The sequence below is a fragment of the Myotis myotis genome, unplaced genomic scaffold, assembly GCF_014108235.1.
Source record: "Myotis myotis isolate mMyoMyo1 unplaced genomic scaffold, mMyoMyo1.p scaffold_m19_p_2, whole genome shotgun sequence".
Lineage (NCBI taxonomy): Eukaryota > Metazoa > Chordata > Mammalia > Chiroptera > Vespertilionidae > Myotis > Myotis myotis.
The window spans coordinates 28,700,863-28,718,085 of record NW_023416324.1 but is presented as its reverse complement, the minus strand read 5'-3'; the positions used below and the strand labels follow the sequence as shown (position 1 = coordinate 28,718,085).

The following is a 17,223-nucleotide window of genomic DNA, read 5'->3' as shown; positions in this document are numbered from 1 at the left end:
AAGAATAATTTGCCTGCTTTTACTTATTATAGCTACTAGAAAACAAACTTACATGCAGTATTTGGTTTGTATTTTATTTCTGTTGGACAGCCGTTCTAGAACCCAGAATGCAAGTAAGATTATTTCAATTAGCAGCAGTATGGAGGACCTTAGTTTTGATTATATAGTGTGGCCTTGATTAGGTTTTTAAAAAGTGATAATTATCTAACATTAAGTAGGTATAAAGTCCTCACTTTATAAATAAAGCAACTTGCCCAAGATCATGTAGTTAGGGATAGTATAGCTGCCATTCCAACCTTGGTTTCTAGTGGTCCTAGTAAGGAGCTCTCAACCACTGTCCTCTATATTCTGCCTGCTCTCTCTCGTGCCTCATTGGATTAGAATGGCTTAATGTAATATATAATATGTAGAAAGCCATAATTGGTAATTCAACTGCTGCATTGGATTGAATGGTAAGGGTTGGGGGAAGGGTTGTAGCAGAGCCCTGGTCTAAATACATGGAATAACTTTGCCTACTGCAAATGAGGATGTGTTAGGGATGCTTGTTGTTGTCATTCTTGCTAAAAATTGGGAGATGCCATATACAGTAATCTACCTCTAAAGCTAAAATGTAAAGATTTCTGAACTGGTCCTTTATTGAGTTCTCAACATAGTAAAGACCAAGACTTGTGGACTCAAATTCTACTACTGTGAGCAGATGCTTCATTTTCCTGATTTGTAGAATAGGGAGTTAATAATAGCACCTACCTCAGGATTGAATGATACAGATAAAGCACTTGGCAAAATATCTGGAACTTAAACCCGTAGTAATGTAAGCTGTTATGTATCTATCTGGTTTAGTTTTCCCATTTTGCAGGTGTAAAAGATCCAGTGAGGAGGAGGCAGCTTTTCAAGGTTACACGGCTATTAATAGTAGAATGAGAACTAAAAATCTGCTTCCCTGTTAGCAGTGAGGAATTTCTGGGTAGTCATTTAACAAGTTGCAGCTAGATTGATTTACTGCATCTAAACCATAGTATTCTATCTTGGCTAGAAACTGAATTTGTTGCTGTCAAGTTTCCTTCTAAAATCAGATACACTTTGGTCATGATGAAATAGTTCCTTCTCCCCACCCCACCCATGTCTGTGGGGGAATATAGTCCAAGTTCCTCGAGATAAGATTTGATCACACTACTCAGAAAGTCACGTGATTTTAAACTTAGGGATTGTTTCTTTCTGGAATTTTCTATTTAATATTTTCAAACAACGAAGGGGAGCTCTACTATAATTCCTACCTAGTAGGCTAACAGAAATGAGTACTGTGTTGCTTGACATGACATCATTTGTCAACCTGTAGTATTGGTTTCTACATATAGTCGTCCCAGTATCTGTTGAGATTTGGTACACACACCCCAAAATTCTTGAGGATACTTAAGTCCTATTGCTTACTGTAACTGAGCTCAAAACAAAACTGGTTGAAATAGCCAACAACTTTTAACCTGGGTATGGATGAGGGTGGTGGCATCAAGGAGCTCTTAGATTATGATTCCTTATAAAATTGACTAATGAGCTCTTGGAGCTAGAGAGTCAGGAGAAACGAAAACTATGAGACCCCCCCTGCCCCCCAAGAAAATTCACTGTGAAGGGTTTAGCACAGTGGTTCTCAACCTGTGGGTCGCGACCCCTTTGGGGGTCGAACGACCCTTTCACAGGGGTCGCACGACCCTTTCACAGGGGTCGCACGACCCTTTCACAGGGGTCGCCTAAGACCATCGGGAAACACATATATAATTACATATTGTTTTTGTGATTAATCACTATGCTTTAATTATGTTCAATTTGTAACAATGAAATTGGGGGTCACCACAACATGAGAGACTGTATTAAAGGGTCGTGGCATTAGGAAGGTTGAGAACCACTGGTTTAGCAGAAGGTTTTGCAGACCTCAACAAGCTTGTTTAAAAGTTTGAAAATATGGACCCCCTCAACATCAAAAGATTTTCAATAATAGAGTAATGTTCATGGTGCATTATCTGCACACAACAATTCTATGATGAAAAAAGAAACCACAGACAAGTTTCTGAAGAGTGACACCTCAGTAAGAGCCTCAATTGAGCAGGTACTTCAGAAGGCATTCCATGAAGAAGGCATTGTTATACGAGATGACGGCTCCATGCTGTGATTTTCCCTGAAGGACCTCCCAGTGGGACAAAATGTGGAGGAGGAAGACCCTAATATTGATCCTGACCCTGTGTTGGGCCTAAGCTAATGTGTGTGGTTATGTCTTGGTTTTTTTTACAAGAACATTAAAAAAATTTATCGTATAAGTATATGAAGAAAAGATATTTTTGTGCAGCTATACAATTTTTGTGTTTTAAGCTAAGTGTTGTTATAATAGTCTTAAATAATGGAAAGTAATGCCCTAGGGCATTTGTTAAATGGCATTTAAATATATAAAATTAATATCAAAAATATAAATCTTTGTTTTACTATGGTTGCAAACATCAAAAAATTTCTATATGTGACACGGCACCAGAGTTACGGTTTTTCAAAATGCTGACACGCCGAGCTCAAAAGGTTCGCCATCACTGCCCTAGGGCCTAGGCCTTCACATTCATTCACCAGTTAATTCACTGACTCACCCAGAGCAACTTCCAGTCTTACAGGCTCCATTCATGGTCAGTGCCTTATACCGGCATACCATTTTTATCTTTTATACTGTATTTTTACAGTGTCTTTTCTGTTTATATAACACAAATACCATTGATTTTACAGTTGCCTACAGTAACATCTTTTTTTTTTTTTTTTAATATATATTTTTATTGATTTCAGGGAGGAAGGGAGGAGAGAGAGATAGAAACATCAATGATGAGAGGGAATCATTGATTGGCTGCCTCCTGCACGCCCCCTACTGGGGATTGAGAGCCCCAGCCCAGGCATGTGCCCTTGACCGGAATCGAACCCGGGACTCTTTAGTCTGCAGGCCGATGCTCTATCCACTGAGCCAAACCAGCTAGGGCTACAGTAACATCTTATACAGGTTTGTAGTCTAGGTTTGTGCAAAGGCATTCTGGTTGCACGACAAAATCACCTAATGATGCATTTCTCAGAATGTATTCCCGTTAAGCAGCGCATGATCTATAAAGTAAATGCTATACATAGCATACATCAGTGACAGTGTAACAGTCCTCTTCCCCCAAACCCCTTTCCCGGGTGCACCCTGGTTGGCTGAATCCAGGGGTGTGGAAGCTGCAGGTGTAGAAGTCCAGCTGTTTTCTAGGAGATGACGGTCTTGTACATTTTTGGTTGGGTCCAGAGAACTTTATTGCTAGTGCATGACGAGGTAGGGCTCTCTAAGCTCCTTCCCTTCTTCAGGGGGTTTGGGATGGAAACTGGTGGTCAGGAGATTCTCTGTTGGATCGATTGGGGCAAGGACTCCCCAGTAGCTGAGGGCCTTTTACTCCTTGGAGACCATGTGGACCATAAGGTTGACCACCCTTTTGCTGTAGCCCAGTTTATTGTCATACCAGGAAATGAGCTTGACAGACAAAGTGATCAATGCCAGCCCCAGCATCAAAGGTGAAAGAATTGGTGTTGCTGTTAAGTTGCAGGAGGTGGCCTGCTCCTTAGTATAGCCCAGGACGAAGGGGCCTTCTGATGCCTACTTCACCACCTTGATGTCTTTGTATTTGGTAGCTTTTTTAGGTGGCAGGTCATATGTACATCAACACATTGTTGATAGGGGCACGGAGGGCCTTTCCAATGAGCTTCCCATTCAGCTCAGGGATGATCTGGTTGGCCGTGATGGCATGGACTGTGGTTATGAGTCCCTTCATGATGCCAGCGTCATTGGATGAACTTGACGGGGTGGGGGAAGAGGCTAAGCAGTTGGTGTGTGGTGCAGGAGGCATTGCTGACAACCTTGAGGGAGTTGTCATACTTGTATGGTTCACACCCATCCCAAACATGGGTGCATTCGCAGAAGGGACAGCAATGATGACCTTCTTGGCTCCAGCCTTCTCCATGGTGGTGAAGACACCAGTGAACTCCACAACATATTCAGCACCAGCATCACCCCATTTGATGTTGGCAGGATCTCATCTCATTCCTGGAAGATGGAGATGGACTTTGCATTGATGACAAGTTCGTGTTCTTAGTCTGTGCCTTTGAAGTTGCTATAGGTATAATCATATTGAACATGTAGACCAGTTGAGGTCAATGAAGGGGTCATTGATGGCAACAATATCCACATTGCCAGAGTTAAAAGCAGCCCTGGTGACCACACGCCCAATACAGCCAAATCCATTTGCTCCGACCTTCACCATCATGTCTCAAGGTTGCAGCTGTCTGTTGAACAGGAGAAGCAGAGAGCCTCCTTGTACTGTTTTTAAGAAGATTGTCCTAACTAGATAAATAGTTTTAGTAAATTTTCTACTATGCCTTCGGTAACCCTGAAATAAAATTCATAAACTACTTTATTGTTGTTAATCCTCACCTGAGGATATTTTTCCATTGATTTTTAGAGAGGGGGAAAGACAGAAACATCAATGTGAGAGAAATACATCGTTTGGTTGCCTCCTATACATGCCTGGACCAGGGCCTGGCCCTGGGAGGAGCCTGCAACCTAGGTACATGCCCTTGACCAGAATCGAACCGGACCCTTCAGTCTGTAGGCTGATGCTCTGTCAACTGAGCCAAACCAGCTAGGGCAGATAAACTACTTATATTTATTTTTATTACAGCGTATAATGTTTTGATATAACTAAAGAAGACATGATCACCATTCAGTGCTACTACAAATATGGATTGATAAAAAGAGCACTGTATTGGTTGCCCAGATACACTAGCAGCATTATTAATTTTAAAAATCCCTCTCCATGGAAGTTGCATATTTAGTAAATTTTGATGCATATTTGAACAGGAAAAAAAAATGCTAGATTCAGAAATCAAATACATTTACTTACAAGAAAGTCGAGTAGGATACCACATAATTTTTACCTAGTAATTCAGCAAGCCTGACACCCTTCAACCCATCATGCAGATAGTGCTTCCTGTCTCTGGGACAACTTTAAGTGCCTTTTGGTAGCCAATACTGCCCTCGTTGAGAATCACTCTTGCAGACTTTCCCCACCTTTCCTAATTTTTCTCTACTAATTTTCTAAATTTCTACCAATATTTTGTTTGTCCCCTTACAGCAAGGGTGGAGAACCTTTTTTCTGCCAAGGGCCATTTGGATGTTAATAACATCATTCACAGGCCATACAAAATTATCAACTTAAAGGTTAGCCTGCTATATTTGGTCAAACATTTAACTCACCCCTAATGCTTTGGAAGAGCCAGACCAAATGGCCTGACGAGGCTGGGCCCCTGCCATCATGTTGGACTTAAAAACTAATTAGTGATGGTTATGGAACTGTTTGTAGTCCTGTTAAATATCCTCATGTTAATGATATTCCAGGTTATATGGATTCTTAGGTGTATGCTTTGCTCCATGGATCAGCCAGGAGCCCCATAGTCAATAAGCCGGTCAGTCTAGTTCATTGTAACCTTTGTTCCTTTTGTCATTACACAGTAGAACTACTGTTGAGCCCTCTGACTCTGGTTTACTAACAGAATGAAGAGGGTGGGAGAACTCAACAGTCTAGGGATCTGTTTCACCTCCAGTGGTTCTTCTTGCTCATGGTATTACTACCTTAACCCAACCCCCAAGCTAAAAATGCACATAATTCTCCACTTCTCACTTCTTACATTGATTTATCCACAGTTTTTCCCGTTTTACTGCAAGACATTTCAAATACAGTTAACATACAGACCCTTAGTCCATTCCTCTTTTAGATTTCTGAAGTAGCTTTTAACTAACTGGACACCTCAAATTTTCCATATATTAAAGCCTAAGCCACCATTACGACCGGGTGACCAGCCAGTAGCTACAACATGCACTGACCACCCGGGGGCAGATGCTCAGCACAGGAGGTGCCCCTGGTGGTCAGTGTGCTCCCACGTTCCCACCCCCCAGCCAGTGTGCTCTGGTTGGTCAGATCAGGACTGGGCTAGACGGCCCCAATTGCCGGCCAGGCCAAGGACCCCACCAGTGCATGAATTCATGCACCCGGCCTCTAGTATGTAATAATTGTATCCTGCCACATTCCTCTACCTAAAAGCCTTTACTGGCTTCTCTACCTGTATGACAATTTTCAGCTCCTATTCTTAACCTCCCACACAGTGATATCGCTTATGCTCCAGCCAGTTTGAACTCAGTTTGCCTTCTGTACACGCCTGTTTAATTTACTTAAAGTCCTGAAGCAAATACAGTGGAAACTACTTATCAGTAGCTTGACTAGACTAATGATTGATGTAAAATGGTTCCTAATAGGTGAGAAGGGGTTGTGTGTGCTAGTGGAAAGTTTTATTCGTCTTTACCTGCTTAGTTCTCCAGTGTAATGCTTGCCACATGAATGATGTGGACATTGGTGGTGTCTGTGTTTGTATTTCATTGTGGTGGGTGGTTTTTTAAAAAATCAATACTTTATTTAAGTCATGACAGTATTGAGCAGAGTTCCCATATACCCCATGCCCACACATCCACAAAGTCCTACACCATAACCAAAGTTGGTGCATTCATATGGAGACATTATCATCACCTATAGTCCGTAGTTGACATTAGGATTCCCTCCTAGTGTTGTACATCCTATGGAGTTTTTAGTGGTCATTTTTATGACCTCAAACAGATTTAGGAATAGGAAATGGTGAAGAGGAAATGATTGAGAATTAAGTGAGAAAGAAGGAAGCTAGTAATGGAAGGAACCATGCACTAGAGGAAAGAATGCGGTGTGCTGGAACATTGTAATGTTTAGTAGGATAAGGAGTGGCAATAGATGTTTCTAGTCACTGCTACCCTCCTAATGGCTTAGTAGGTCACCCTTTGGTTTCTTAGACTGTTTTATCCTTCCTACAGGTGGTGAGGTTAACACCTGTTGGCAACTGCTTAGTCTTTAAAGGAGAAATCACAGTGGCTTGCTAGTTTTGTTTTCATTGTTTTGTTTCATTTTTAAATTTCCTAATGGCTGGTTGACAGCCCAAAAGTCTCTAATAGTAGGAAAAAGGGGGGAAATTCATAAAAGGCATCGTGAAATGTATTCCATTTTTAACTTATTCAACTTGGTTCTCTTTCTTGCAGGAATGACACCAAGGAAGATGTATTTGTACACCAGGTGGGTGCTTGTGTGGATATTTATGCTTCTGACTTAAGGCTTTTGAGAAGAAAGGGGAGGGTGTCTTTTCAACTAATTCATTTAATTCCCATAGGAAGAGTGATAGGATGCTTAAATGTACACATTGAAACGTATTGGCAGTTTACTTAAGATAGGTGTTTCAAATTGTTATTTTGTTAATAGTTACAGCTTTTTAAAATAGAATCACTCAAGTCATTACACTAAGTTTTTAAATCTAATTTTAGATGAGCAAAAAAACCCTCCATTAATCTAAACTTTAAGATGTTTTCAAATGCTATTAGGTTTAACTATGGTAAGGACACATTACAGTAATCATGGGAGAAGTAGGACAGAGCTGCAAGACATTAACTTGAAATGAATGCTAGAAAACTAGCAGAGTAACATCCGTTCTTCTGCTTAGTCTAAAGCACTTTGAATGGGTAAGATACGTTTTTACCTTTGGAGAAATGTGGCTGGCTTGGGTTTTTGAAATCCTCGCTAGTTTAAGGCTAAATGAAGAGGCAGTATGGCAAAGTTGGTAATCACTCAAATAATTTTTAGGTTTTCTTCAGTATTTTGAGCTGAAAGAACTAACAGGGTAGGTTCTACATGCTGAACTTTCTCAGGTACCGTTTAAGGAAAATATTTCGGAGAATACTTAAGCATTAAGGACTATTGTTAAGCCACTACCCAGTGATGAATAGTAATATCTCAATATCATACATATATCAAATACTCAATTGGATTTGAATATCCTCCTGGGTATTCTGCCTGTTCAAAGAAATATGCAGACTTGGGAACAAAAAAACAGCAAGACTTGTTAGAAACACTAACGGGATTGGGGAGGGGTTGAAGATGCTGATTGAAAGGAGAGTTGGGGGTTTAATTATCCACGCTTCTGCTATCCCCTATGACTGCAAGTAACTTAGAGTTGGTTAAATATGAAAGGTACGAAAGCTATGTGACAGTTTAGATGACAGATGAGATCAAGTTTTTGGCTGAATGAGTGTCACCCACTTTTACTGACCCACAAATGTCACCAAATATGCTCTCCTTTTTATTTTGGAAGTGGTTTCAACATTGACTTGTTTCTTGGGACTTTGGCTGCTCAGGTCTTAGTGATGTACTATCAAGGAGACTGCAGTTCTGGGCAACTTAGCTTAATTGGCTTCAGATTGTTGGTTGTCCTGCCTCCTTTGGAATGGAAACGCATGAGTGATCCTGTAATGGTATCGCTGTGATGTAGTTGAATTAACATGGGATTTGGGGTCCAGGGACCTGGATTTAGAAAAGTCTATACTCTGCCACTTATTATCTGTGTGACCTTGGGCAAGTCACCTAACCTTTTAAAGCCTGTTTTATCTGTAAAAAATAATTTTAAAAAAAGGAATAATAATACCTCATATCATTTGTCATAATGAGAGTGAATAGGTAATATGTGAAAGAACTTTATAGAAGTATTACCCACAAATGTGAGGTGCTATTCTTCCCCCTTCTACTTTGTCATAGCAGTTTGGAGAAAAAATAAATGTGAGATTTATTGTATTGTGGGGCGTTAATAACCAGCTGTCCCATGCAGTCAGATAATATAAAAAGTGGCATAGTTAATAACATTTGAATTACATTCCATTGAAGTATTATCACAGGTTGGAAGGGATTTTGGTTGATATTTGTAATTGAGTTTGATATGGTAACACAGGGACAAAGTTGGTTTGGTCAACTTTGAAGCATGCAAAACTAAACTCGCCTGTCATCTAAACTGGCCCTGTGTGGGCTAGCTTCTATTAAGTGCAGTCTTTGGGGGATAGATTGATATCCTCATTTTGTTCAAAGTAACAATGCTTTTGCTAAAAGCATTAAAATACATATATATATTGTTCTTGAGTATTAAACTACACGTTTTAGTTTGGAAAATAGTGGTAAAATGCTGGGACATTGTAAGACTGGAGTATTTTGGTTGAGGTTGGGGGTAGCATTGGTCCCTGTTTTTGTAAATTTATTGGTGGTTTGGTCTTATTTAAAGCTAATTTAAAGCTAAAATAATATTGACTCTGGTACATTTTAAATGAAAAAGCACATTATTCTCCCCTGTTAATCTATTTTTGGAATGTGATATTACTAGACTGCCATAAAGAAGAATAACCCCAGGAAGTACCTTCGCAGTGTAGGAGATGGAGAGACTGTGGAGTTTGATGTTGTTGAAGGAGAAAAGGTGAGGATGCTTTTTGTGTAAAGGTTTGACTTCAGTGTGGAAATATTTTGGAGATCTCATCCGTTAGGATGGTGGCTCTAATGTGGATGGATGGGTCAGGTGACCACATGAACACAGGTGCATCAAGCCTAATGTATGTGCTGGCTGCAGTTAGAGGGCAATCTCTTCAGAACAGTGAGGAACTAATGTTTAATCATTTCTATGCACCCCTGGCCACAGACCCTTTTTCTATTTGTTTTATGTAAATTTTGTTTAGTGTGCTTATTTCTGTTGTCACTGTCAATATATTATGGCTTTTTGTAGGGTGCGGAGGCAGCAAATGTTACAGGCCCTGGTGGAGTTCCAGTACAAGGCAGTAAATATGCAGCAGACCGTAACCATTATAGACGCTATCCACGTCGCAGGGGTCCTCCACGCAATTACCAGCAGAATTACCAGAATAGTGAGAGTGGGGAGAAGAATGAGGGATCAGAGAGTGCTCCCGAAGGCCAGGCCCAACAGCGCCGGCCCTATCGCAGGCGACGGTTCCCACCTTACTACATGCGGAGACCCTATGGGCGTCGACCACAGTATTCCAACCCTCCTGTACAGGGAGAAGTGATGGAGGTAAGTTATGCCAAAAAGTAAAAGGGTCAGCCCTCTAACCAAAGGGTCGTGGGTTCAATTTCTGGTCAAGGGCACATACCTAGGTTGCAGGTTGGATCCCTAGCCTGATAGGGCTGCATGCTGGAGGCAACCAATCAATGTGTCTCTCACATTGAGACTTAGCTCATTCACTCGCCCTCCTTCCCTCCCTTCCACTCTTTAAAAAAATCAATGGGACAATATCCTCAGGTGAGGATTAACTAAAAAAAAAGATATAAGCATCAACAATACTATGTGATAACTTGATAGGACTGCATTATGAGCGTTTTCTTGGTATCTTCTCCATATTAATCATGAGAAGCACTTTTAATTCCTAATAAGAACCAAAGGGTTAATAATTAACTTATAGCATAATCACAATTACTAGGTGGTTTTATTTATTTTTAATCCCTGTAATTCAGACTTGGGATTTGTCTTGTTGGGTTTTTACTCCCATTACTGATCCAGTTGGCTTGATTTCCGTTGTCTTTTCAGGGTGCTGACAACCAGGGTGCAGGAGAACAAGGCAGACCAGTGAGACAGAATATGTATCGGGGCTACAGACCACGATTCCGCAGGTATGGTTTAGATTTAAAATTTCCCCAAGCATATTTTAGGGATTGGCAGCATCATGCTTCTGCAATCTTTTGAATCATTTTTCTGTTAACACTTCACATTTGCTTTTGTCAGATACTTAAAAGTAAACCTGAAGTCAGGTAGTCGGTTATCTTTGAGAATGTGTTCCTTGCATCCTTTTTGCTGGCTCTGGTTAAAAACAATTTGCATAGATAAGGTCTGCTTATTCGGGTTGTTTTGTGTGTGTAGTTTGTCTTCTTCCTCTTCCTCCCCCTCCCTCTCCCCCTCCCCACCTCCCATGAGAGTATGGAATTTGAAACTTTCTGTTATTGAACAGTTTAAGAGAATAGTTTAAACTGCATTATTATACCTTTAAGACCTTTGGGAGGGAGAAGGGTAAAGGTGAGCATTACCTTTCAATCATAAGCAGTATCTGAACTGTATTATATCATAAATGAAGAATTGAGTTTTGCCTCTGGAGGTAGCATAATTTTCCATTAATCATTTCTCAGTTTAGGTGTATACTTTTTGTTAGTCACCCCCAAATGGGAAAATGTAATCAGAATCTCCAGATGTAATTGCTAGACTAACAGTCTACTCAAGAATCAAACGAATACATTAATAATTACTCCTCCTAACTGATGATCGTTTACATTCCAGCCTTAACTGTAGATGCCAAAATGAGTTTTAAGAAACAAGTTTCTTAATATAAAAGTACCCAAAATACAATATAGAAGTCTTCAAAATATATTGTGACTCTACAGGAAGGGCGGTTTCTGACTAGGAGTGTTGTGTATTTTACGAAAGATGGAGCACTCAATAAAGCTTTAGGAATTCGGGGATCCAATTGTGATTATACCACCTATAGATGTGCAGTGAGGGTTTTGTAATAGCCAGTGTCTATATATAGTGTATGTTTTCTTACTTTTAATGATCTTGAGTTTTTCATTAGTGAAAATGGACTGGAGTTATAGCTGGTTCATTAAAATTTGAGATTTCTAGTTCTCAAGCCACTGGGAAATTGCATTAGACTCATCCTACATGTTGGAGGTAGATGGGGAGGACTGTTTTTTGTTTGGGTTTTTTTTTTTTTTTTTTTTTGGTTTTTGTTTTTTAAATGTTGATTTCAGAGAGGAAGGGAAAGGGATAGAGAGATAGAAACATCAATGATGAGAGAGAATCACTGATCCGCTGCCTCCTGCATGCCCCCCCACTGGGGATGGAGCCTGCAACCTGAGCATGTGCCTTTGACGAATCGAATCAGGGACCCTTCAGTCTACAGACCGACCCTCTGTCCACTGAGCCGAACCAGCTAGGGTGAGGATTGTTTTGATACTAATTGTTGAGCTTTGTTGATCTTGAACTACAATTCAAACTATTTTAAACCTCGACATAGATACCTTGTTGAAATACTATATTTTAAATAACAGCACAATGTCATTTTTTAAACAGTGATAAATGTTTTAAGAGGTTCTCAGGGCATTCTATCCATTACATCCATGGATACCAATAACAGAATCCTTTTTGTTTTGTTTTTTCCCCCTCAGAAACTTTGACTTACCTTTTTTGTAACACTATAGAGCTGCCTAGTTTCATTGATGTCCTTAAAAATAGAACATGGCCCAGCTGGTGTGAATCAGTGGTTGAGCATCAACTTATAGACCCAGGAGCTCACAGTCAATTCCCAATCGGGGCATAAGCTCAAACTTTGGGCTCAATCTCCAGTGTGGGGCATGCAGGAGGCAGCTGATCAATGATTCTCTCTCTCTCTCTTTCTCCTTTCCCTTCTGAAACCAATAAAATATATATATATTTTTTAAATAGAACATGAATTTTTTGTTGAGTGCTTCAGTTTTTGTTGTGGGTATTGTTTGTTTTTAGAGAGAGGAAGGGGGAAAATCACCAATCAGCTGCCTCCCACACACCCCTTTACTACCTTTTGGTGTATGGGACAATCTTCCACCCAACTGAGCCACACTGGCCAGGATGAGTGCTTTGGTTTTACTGTTTGCCTTTTGGTTTAAGTTAACTTCGTCTCATTTGAATGGATTGACTAGTTGGAAGTACTAGATAATTGCTATGTTGACACATATTGCCTTAAAGTTTATAATGAGTCTATTAATGAATGCAGCACTTCCCAAGCTGTTTAACCAGGATTTTTCCCCCCAAGTGATTGGCAAATGAAATATACATAGGGCGAGATCCTGATTGGTGTATGTCCAAGAACAAATGGAAAGAAATCTGAGATGAGTATGGCAGTAGTTTTGCTGAAAAGAAGATAAATGATGTGGCAATGAGGAAAATGTGTTATAAAGAATTTTTGCTTATGAGAAATCAGAGCATATTTGTAGACTGAAAAATGCAGAAGAGGACAGTTATTTAGTGGGCCCACCAGCATGGTTGTGTTTTTTGAGCCATTTTGAACAACAGGCTCAGACTGGGCAGAGAGTTAGATTTGTCCAGCATTGTTTATCCAAATGAAAATATACTAGGGTTGGGATTGGTTATAATGATTAATGGTGGGCTTTATATTGGATAAAGGAAAGAAAAAGATTCAGGAAGAGTTAGGAACATGGGTGATCAGATCATGTATAGGTCCTAGTGGAAATAAAGTATGGGAGAACAAGGGATAAAATAGGAAGAAATGATTGGAGAGTGGAAGACTTGAAATTAAGAAGACCCAAGTAGAAATGGGCGGTAAAGAGTGAGTAAAAGCCCATGCTTTTGGGGTCTGTCATAACTAACAGGATAGTAAATGGAATGTACCTAACATGATAGTAAATGGAATGTACCTAACGTGACATTTGAAGCCTTGGGGTTTTAGAAAGAAATGAGAATGGATTTAGAAATCACGGTGGTAGGATGGGACAGCCACCATTTAAAAGGCGCAGGGGAGAAAGCAACAACAATTTTGCTAAAGACCGTGAGTTCTTAAGAAAAAGTGTGGGGATTTTTGCTTGTTCATCTGAATTTCAGCAACATGTAAAAATTTAGGAAACAGCCCTGACCGGTTTGGCTCAGTGGATAGAGCGTCAGCCTGCAGACTCAAGGGTCCCAGGTTCGAGTCTGGTCAAGGGCATGTACCTTGGTTACGGGCACATCCCCAGTAGGGAGTGTGCTTCTCTCTCATCGATGTTTCTAACTCTCTATCCCTCTCCCTTCCTCTCTGTAAAAAAAATAAAAAAGAAATATTTTTTAAAAAAATTAGGAAACAAAAAGAAAAGAAAAAGTGTGGGGCTCTAGCTGGTTTAGCTCAGTGGATAAAGCATCGGTCTACGAACCAGAGGGTCCCAGGATCTAGTCCAGTCAAGGGCACATACCTGGGTTGCAGGCTCCTCCTTGGCCTGGGGCACGTGCAAGAGGCAACCAATTGATGTGTTTCCCTCACATCAGTATTTCTGTCTTTCCCTCTCTTTTCCACACTCTAAAAATCAATGGAAGGATTAAAAAATTAGCTAAGGATTAAAATACAAAAAGAAAAAGTGTGGGGAAAGAGTTTCAGAAGGTTCAGTGGTTGGAAGAAGAAGATGGGAGGTTGGGGGATTTACAGGTGAAAAATGGACTGTAGAGATCTAAATGGGAATTAGAGTTCATGATTATTAGAACATATAAAAAGACATGATTCCAATCTTGGGGTTCCTTAGACTTTAGGGGGTGCTGTGAGTATCGATGCCAAGTATTGAGGAGGGGCCAAGAAAACATCACTGTTGTCAATGTTTATAATCACCAGCAAAATAAATCATAGTGTCTTGTCTTGAATTATGTCTTGTCCTGATATTGTTTGTGGTGCTGATATCTTTAATTTTAGGCCATTGAAGATAATTGCTGCAATGTAACACTTGAACTTTTTTTTTTTAAGTGTGTTGCTCGGTGTGTTTTTTTTAACATTCACCAAGTTATGCAACCATTGCCAGTATCTTAATTCCAGGCGTTTTTCATCACCTTCCAATAACGCCTTCTTCATTCCCCTCTACCCTAACCCCTGGCTCACACTAATCCACTTTCTGTCTCTGGATTTGTCTATTTTGGACATTTCATATAAATGGAATTATATAATTTGGCCTTTTTTTTTTTTTTTTAAATATATTTTATTGATTTTTTTACAGAGAGGAAGGGAGAGGGATAGAGAGTTAGAAACATCGATGGGAGAGAAACATCGATCAGCTGCCTCCTGCACATCTCCTACTGGGGATGTGCCCGCAACCCAGGTACATGCCCTTGACCGGAATCGAACCTGGGACCTCTCAGTCCGCAGGCCGACGCTCTATCCACTGAGCCAAACCGGTTTCGGCGGCCTTTTTTTTTTTTTTTTTTTTTTTAACATGGCTTTCACTTATCCTATTTTTAAGGTTCATCCATGTCATAGCATTCCTTTTTATGGCCAGATTACATTCCATTATTTTGTTCCTTGATCAGTTGATAGACACTTTGGTTGTTTGCCGCCCCCTCCCCCCCCCCCCTTTTTTTTAGCTTATCTTTTTCACATCCTCACCAACCCTGATTATTTTTCTACCTTTTGATTATGACCATCCTAGTGAGTATGAAGAGGGCATCTTTTCTTTAAATTTTATTTCCTGCCTTTTAAGCCAGTATTCATCTATAAAGGTTAAGTAGCACTTGTTCCCAAATTTGGTTACTATAAAGCCTATTTAAAAATGTTATAAAATGACATATCAAGTGTTAGTCATTTTATGGTTAATTTTATAAGAGTACGCTATTGGTAAAAGATCTCTTGTCCAAAATCCAGTTTTAAAGACTCATCTTCCAATTTTCACTTCCAAGATCTTATACCAAGTCATCACTCAGTTTGGGAAATAAAATTTGCTCTTTTGTTTTTATTAAATTGCTTGCAGACCACTTGATAAACGGAAAGAACCTGATACTGGTGTTAACACCAGTGGGTGGTTAAAGAAATAAGGTTTCATCATTGCACAATGTTCATTCCAGGGGCCCTCCTCGCCAAAGACAGCCTAGAGAGGACGGCAATGAAGAAGATAAGGAAAATCAAGGAGATGAGACCCAGGGTCAGCAGCCACCTCAACGTCGGTACCGCCGCAACTTCAACTACCGACGCAGACGCCCAGAAAACCCTAAACCACAAGATGGCAAAGAGACAAAAGCAGCCGATCCACCAGCTGAGAATTCGTCCGCTCCCGAGGCTGAGCAGGGCGGGGCTGAGTAAAAAATGCCGGCTTACCATCTTTACCATCATCCGGGTAATTTACCCTAAATGGCCTCTAGCCTCTGAGCAGTCATGAGTTCATTTATGCTAGAGAAAAACCCATTTTAGTTTACATCTTGAATAATTAGGGCTTTTTCAAACTTTTCTGAATGTATTCTGTGATTTCACCAGTTGAGAAAGTTTTGATAACCTTGCCCCTAAGAAGTATGTTAATTACCTTGTGTTGCATTTTCAAAAAGAAATGGTATAACTACTAAAATGAATAACCTAGATAATGATGGCCAATATAGTCTCTTTGGAGAAAGTAGTAACCTTGACATGCAATCAGTTTCAAAAGTACAGTATTCTTTTTTACTTGATACCGGGGGGCTTGTCATCTCTGTTTGGCTCTGGGATTAACTTTTTTTTTTTTTTTTTTAATATATTTTATTGATTTTTTACAGAGAGGAAGGGAGAGAGATAGAGAGCCAGAAACATTAATGAGAGAGAAACATCGATCAGCTGCCTCCTGCACATCCCCCACTGGGGAAATGCCCGCAACCCAGGTACATGCCCTTGACCGGAATCGAACCTGGGACCCCTCAGTCCGCAGGCCGACGCTCTATCCACTGAGCCAAACCGGTCTCGGCATGGGATTAACTTTTTTAAAAAAAATATATGTTTTTATGGATTTGAGAGAGAGGGAGAAAAACCATCACTGATGAGACAGAAACACTGGTCTGCTGCCTCCTGCACAACCCCTTTGTGCATGGAATGATGTTCATCACACTGGCCTAGCTGGGATTAGCATTCTTAGCCAGTGATGCTTTTTGGTTCTGTCCCTCTGTGCTATTTTTTTGGGTGGCAGAGGTCATCCTGAGACCTGCAAGTAACCATGTTGTCGCAGCAGTGTCCACCCCTGTTGTGAATCGCTGTCTTAGAATAAACCAGTTTGATTTACGTGGACTGTTCCAGGTCACATCCCTACTTAGTTGATGTGACCTGGAGCATTTGGTATATTGAAATAACATTGCAGTGAATTTTACAAGATAATCTCTATTATTTTTTTCTTTTACAGTTTAGTCATCCAACAAGAAGAAATATGAAATTCCAGCAATAAGAAATGAACAAAAGATTGGAGCTGAAGACCTTAAGTGCTTGCTTTTTGCCCGTTGACCAGATAACTAGAACTATCTGCATTATCTATGCAGCATGGGGTTTTTATTATTTTTATCTAAAGATGTCTCTTTTTGGTAATGACAAACGTGTTTTTTAAGAAAAAAAAAAAAGCCTGGTTTTTCTCAATACACCTTTAAAGGTTTTTAAATTGTTTCATATCTGGTCAAGTTGAGATTTTTAAGAACCTCATTTTTAATTTGTAATAAAAGTTTACAGCTTGATTTTTTCAAAAAAGTCAACAAACTGCAAGCACCTGTTAATAAAGGTCTTAAATAATTGTC

The 17,223-nt window shown here is 40.0% G+C and overlaps 1 protein-coding gene and 1 pseudogene across 2 annotated transcripts in view; one reads left to right on the top strand and one right to left on the bottom strand.

The window, feature by feature from the left end:
* Positions 1 to 17,223, top strand: part of YBX1 (Y-box binding protein 1) — a 24,667-nt gene extending 7,444 nt beyond the window's left edge. The window contains exons 3-8 of one of the 2 annotated variants that reach the window (XM_036352453.1): positions 7,157 to 7,190; positions 9,313 to 9,402; positions 9,706 to 10,008; positions 10,522 to 10,604; positions 15,550 to 15,818; positions 16,842 to 17,223. In XM_036352453.1, the coding sequence (XP_036208346.1) occupies positions 7,157 to 7,190; positions 9,313 to 9,402; positions 9,706 to 10,008; positions 10,522 to 10,604; positions 15,550 to 15,784 (745 nt within the window). In that variant the 3' untranslated portion in view covers positions 15,785 to 15,818; positions 16,842 to 17,223. The remainder of the gene's footprint in view (positions 1 to 7,156; positions 7,191 to 9,312; positions 9,403 to 9,705; positions 10,009 to 10,521; positions 10,605 to 15,549; positions 15,819 to 16,841) is intronic. The other variant, XM_036352454.1, reaches the window with a different exon arrangement.
* LOC118677375 lies at positions 3,678 to 4,372 on the bottom strand (annotated as a pseudogene).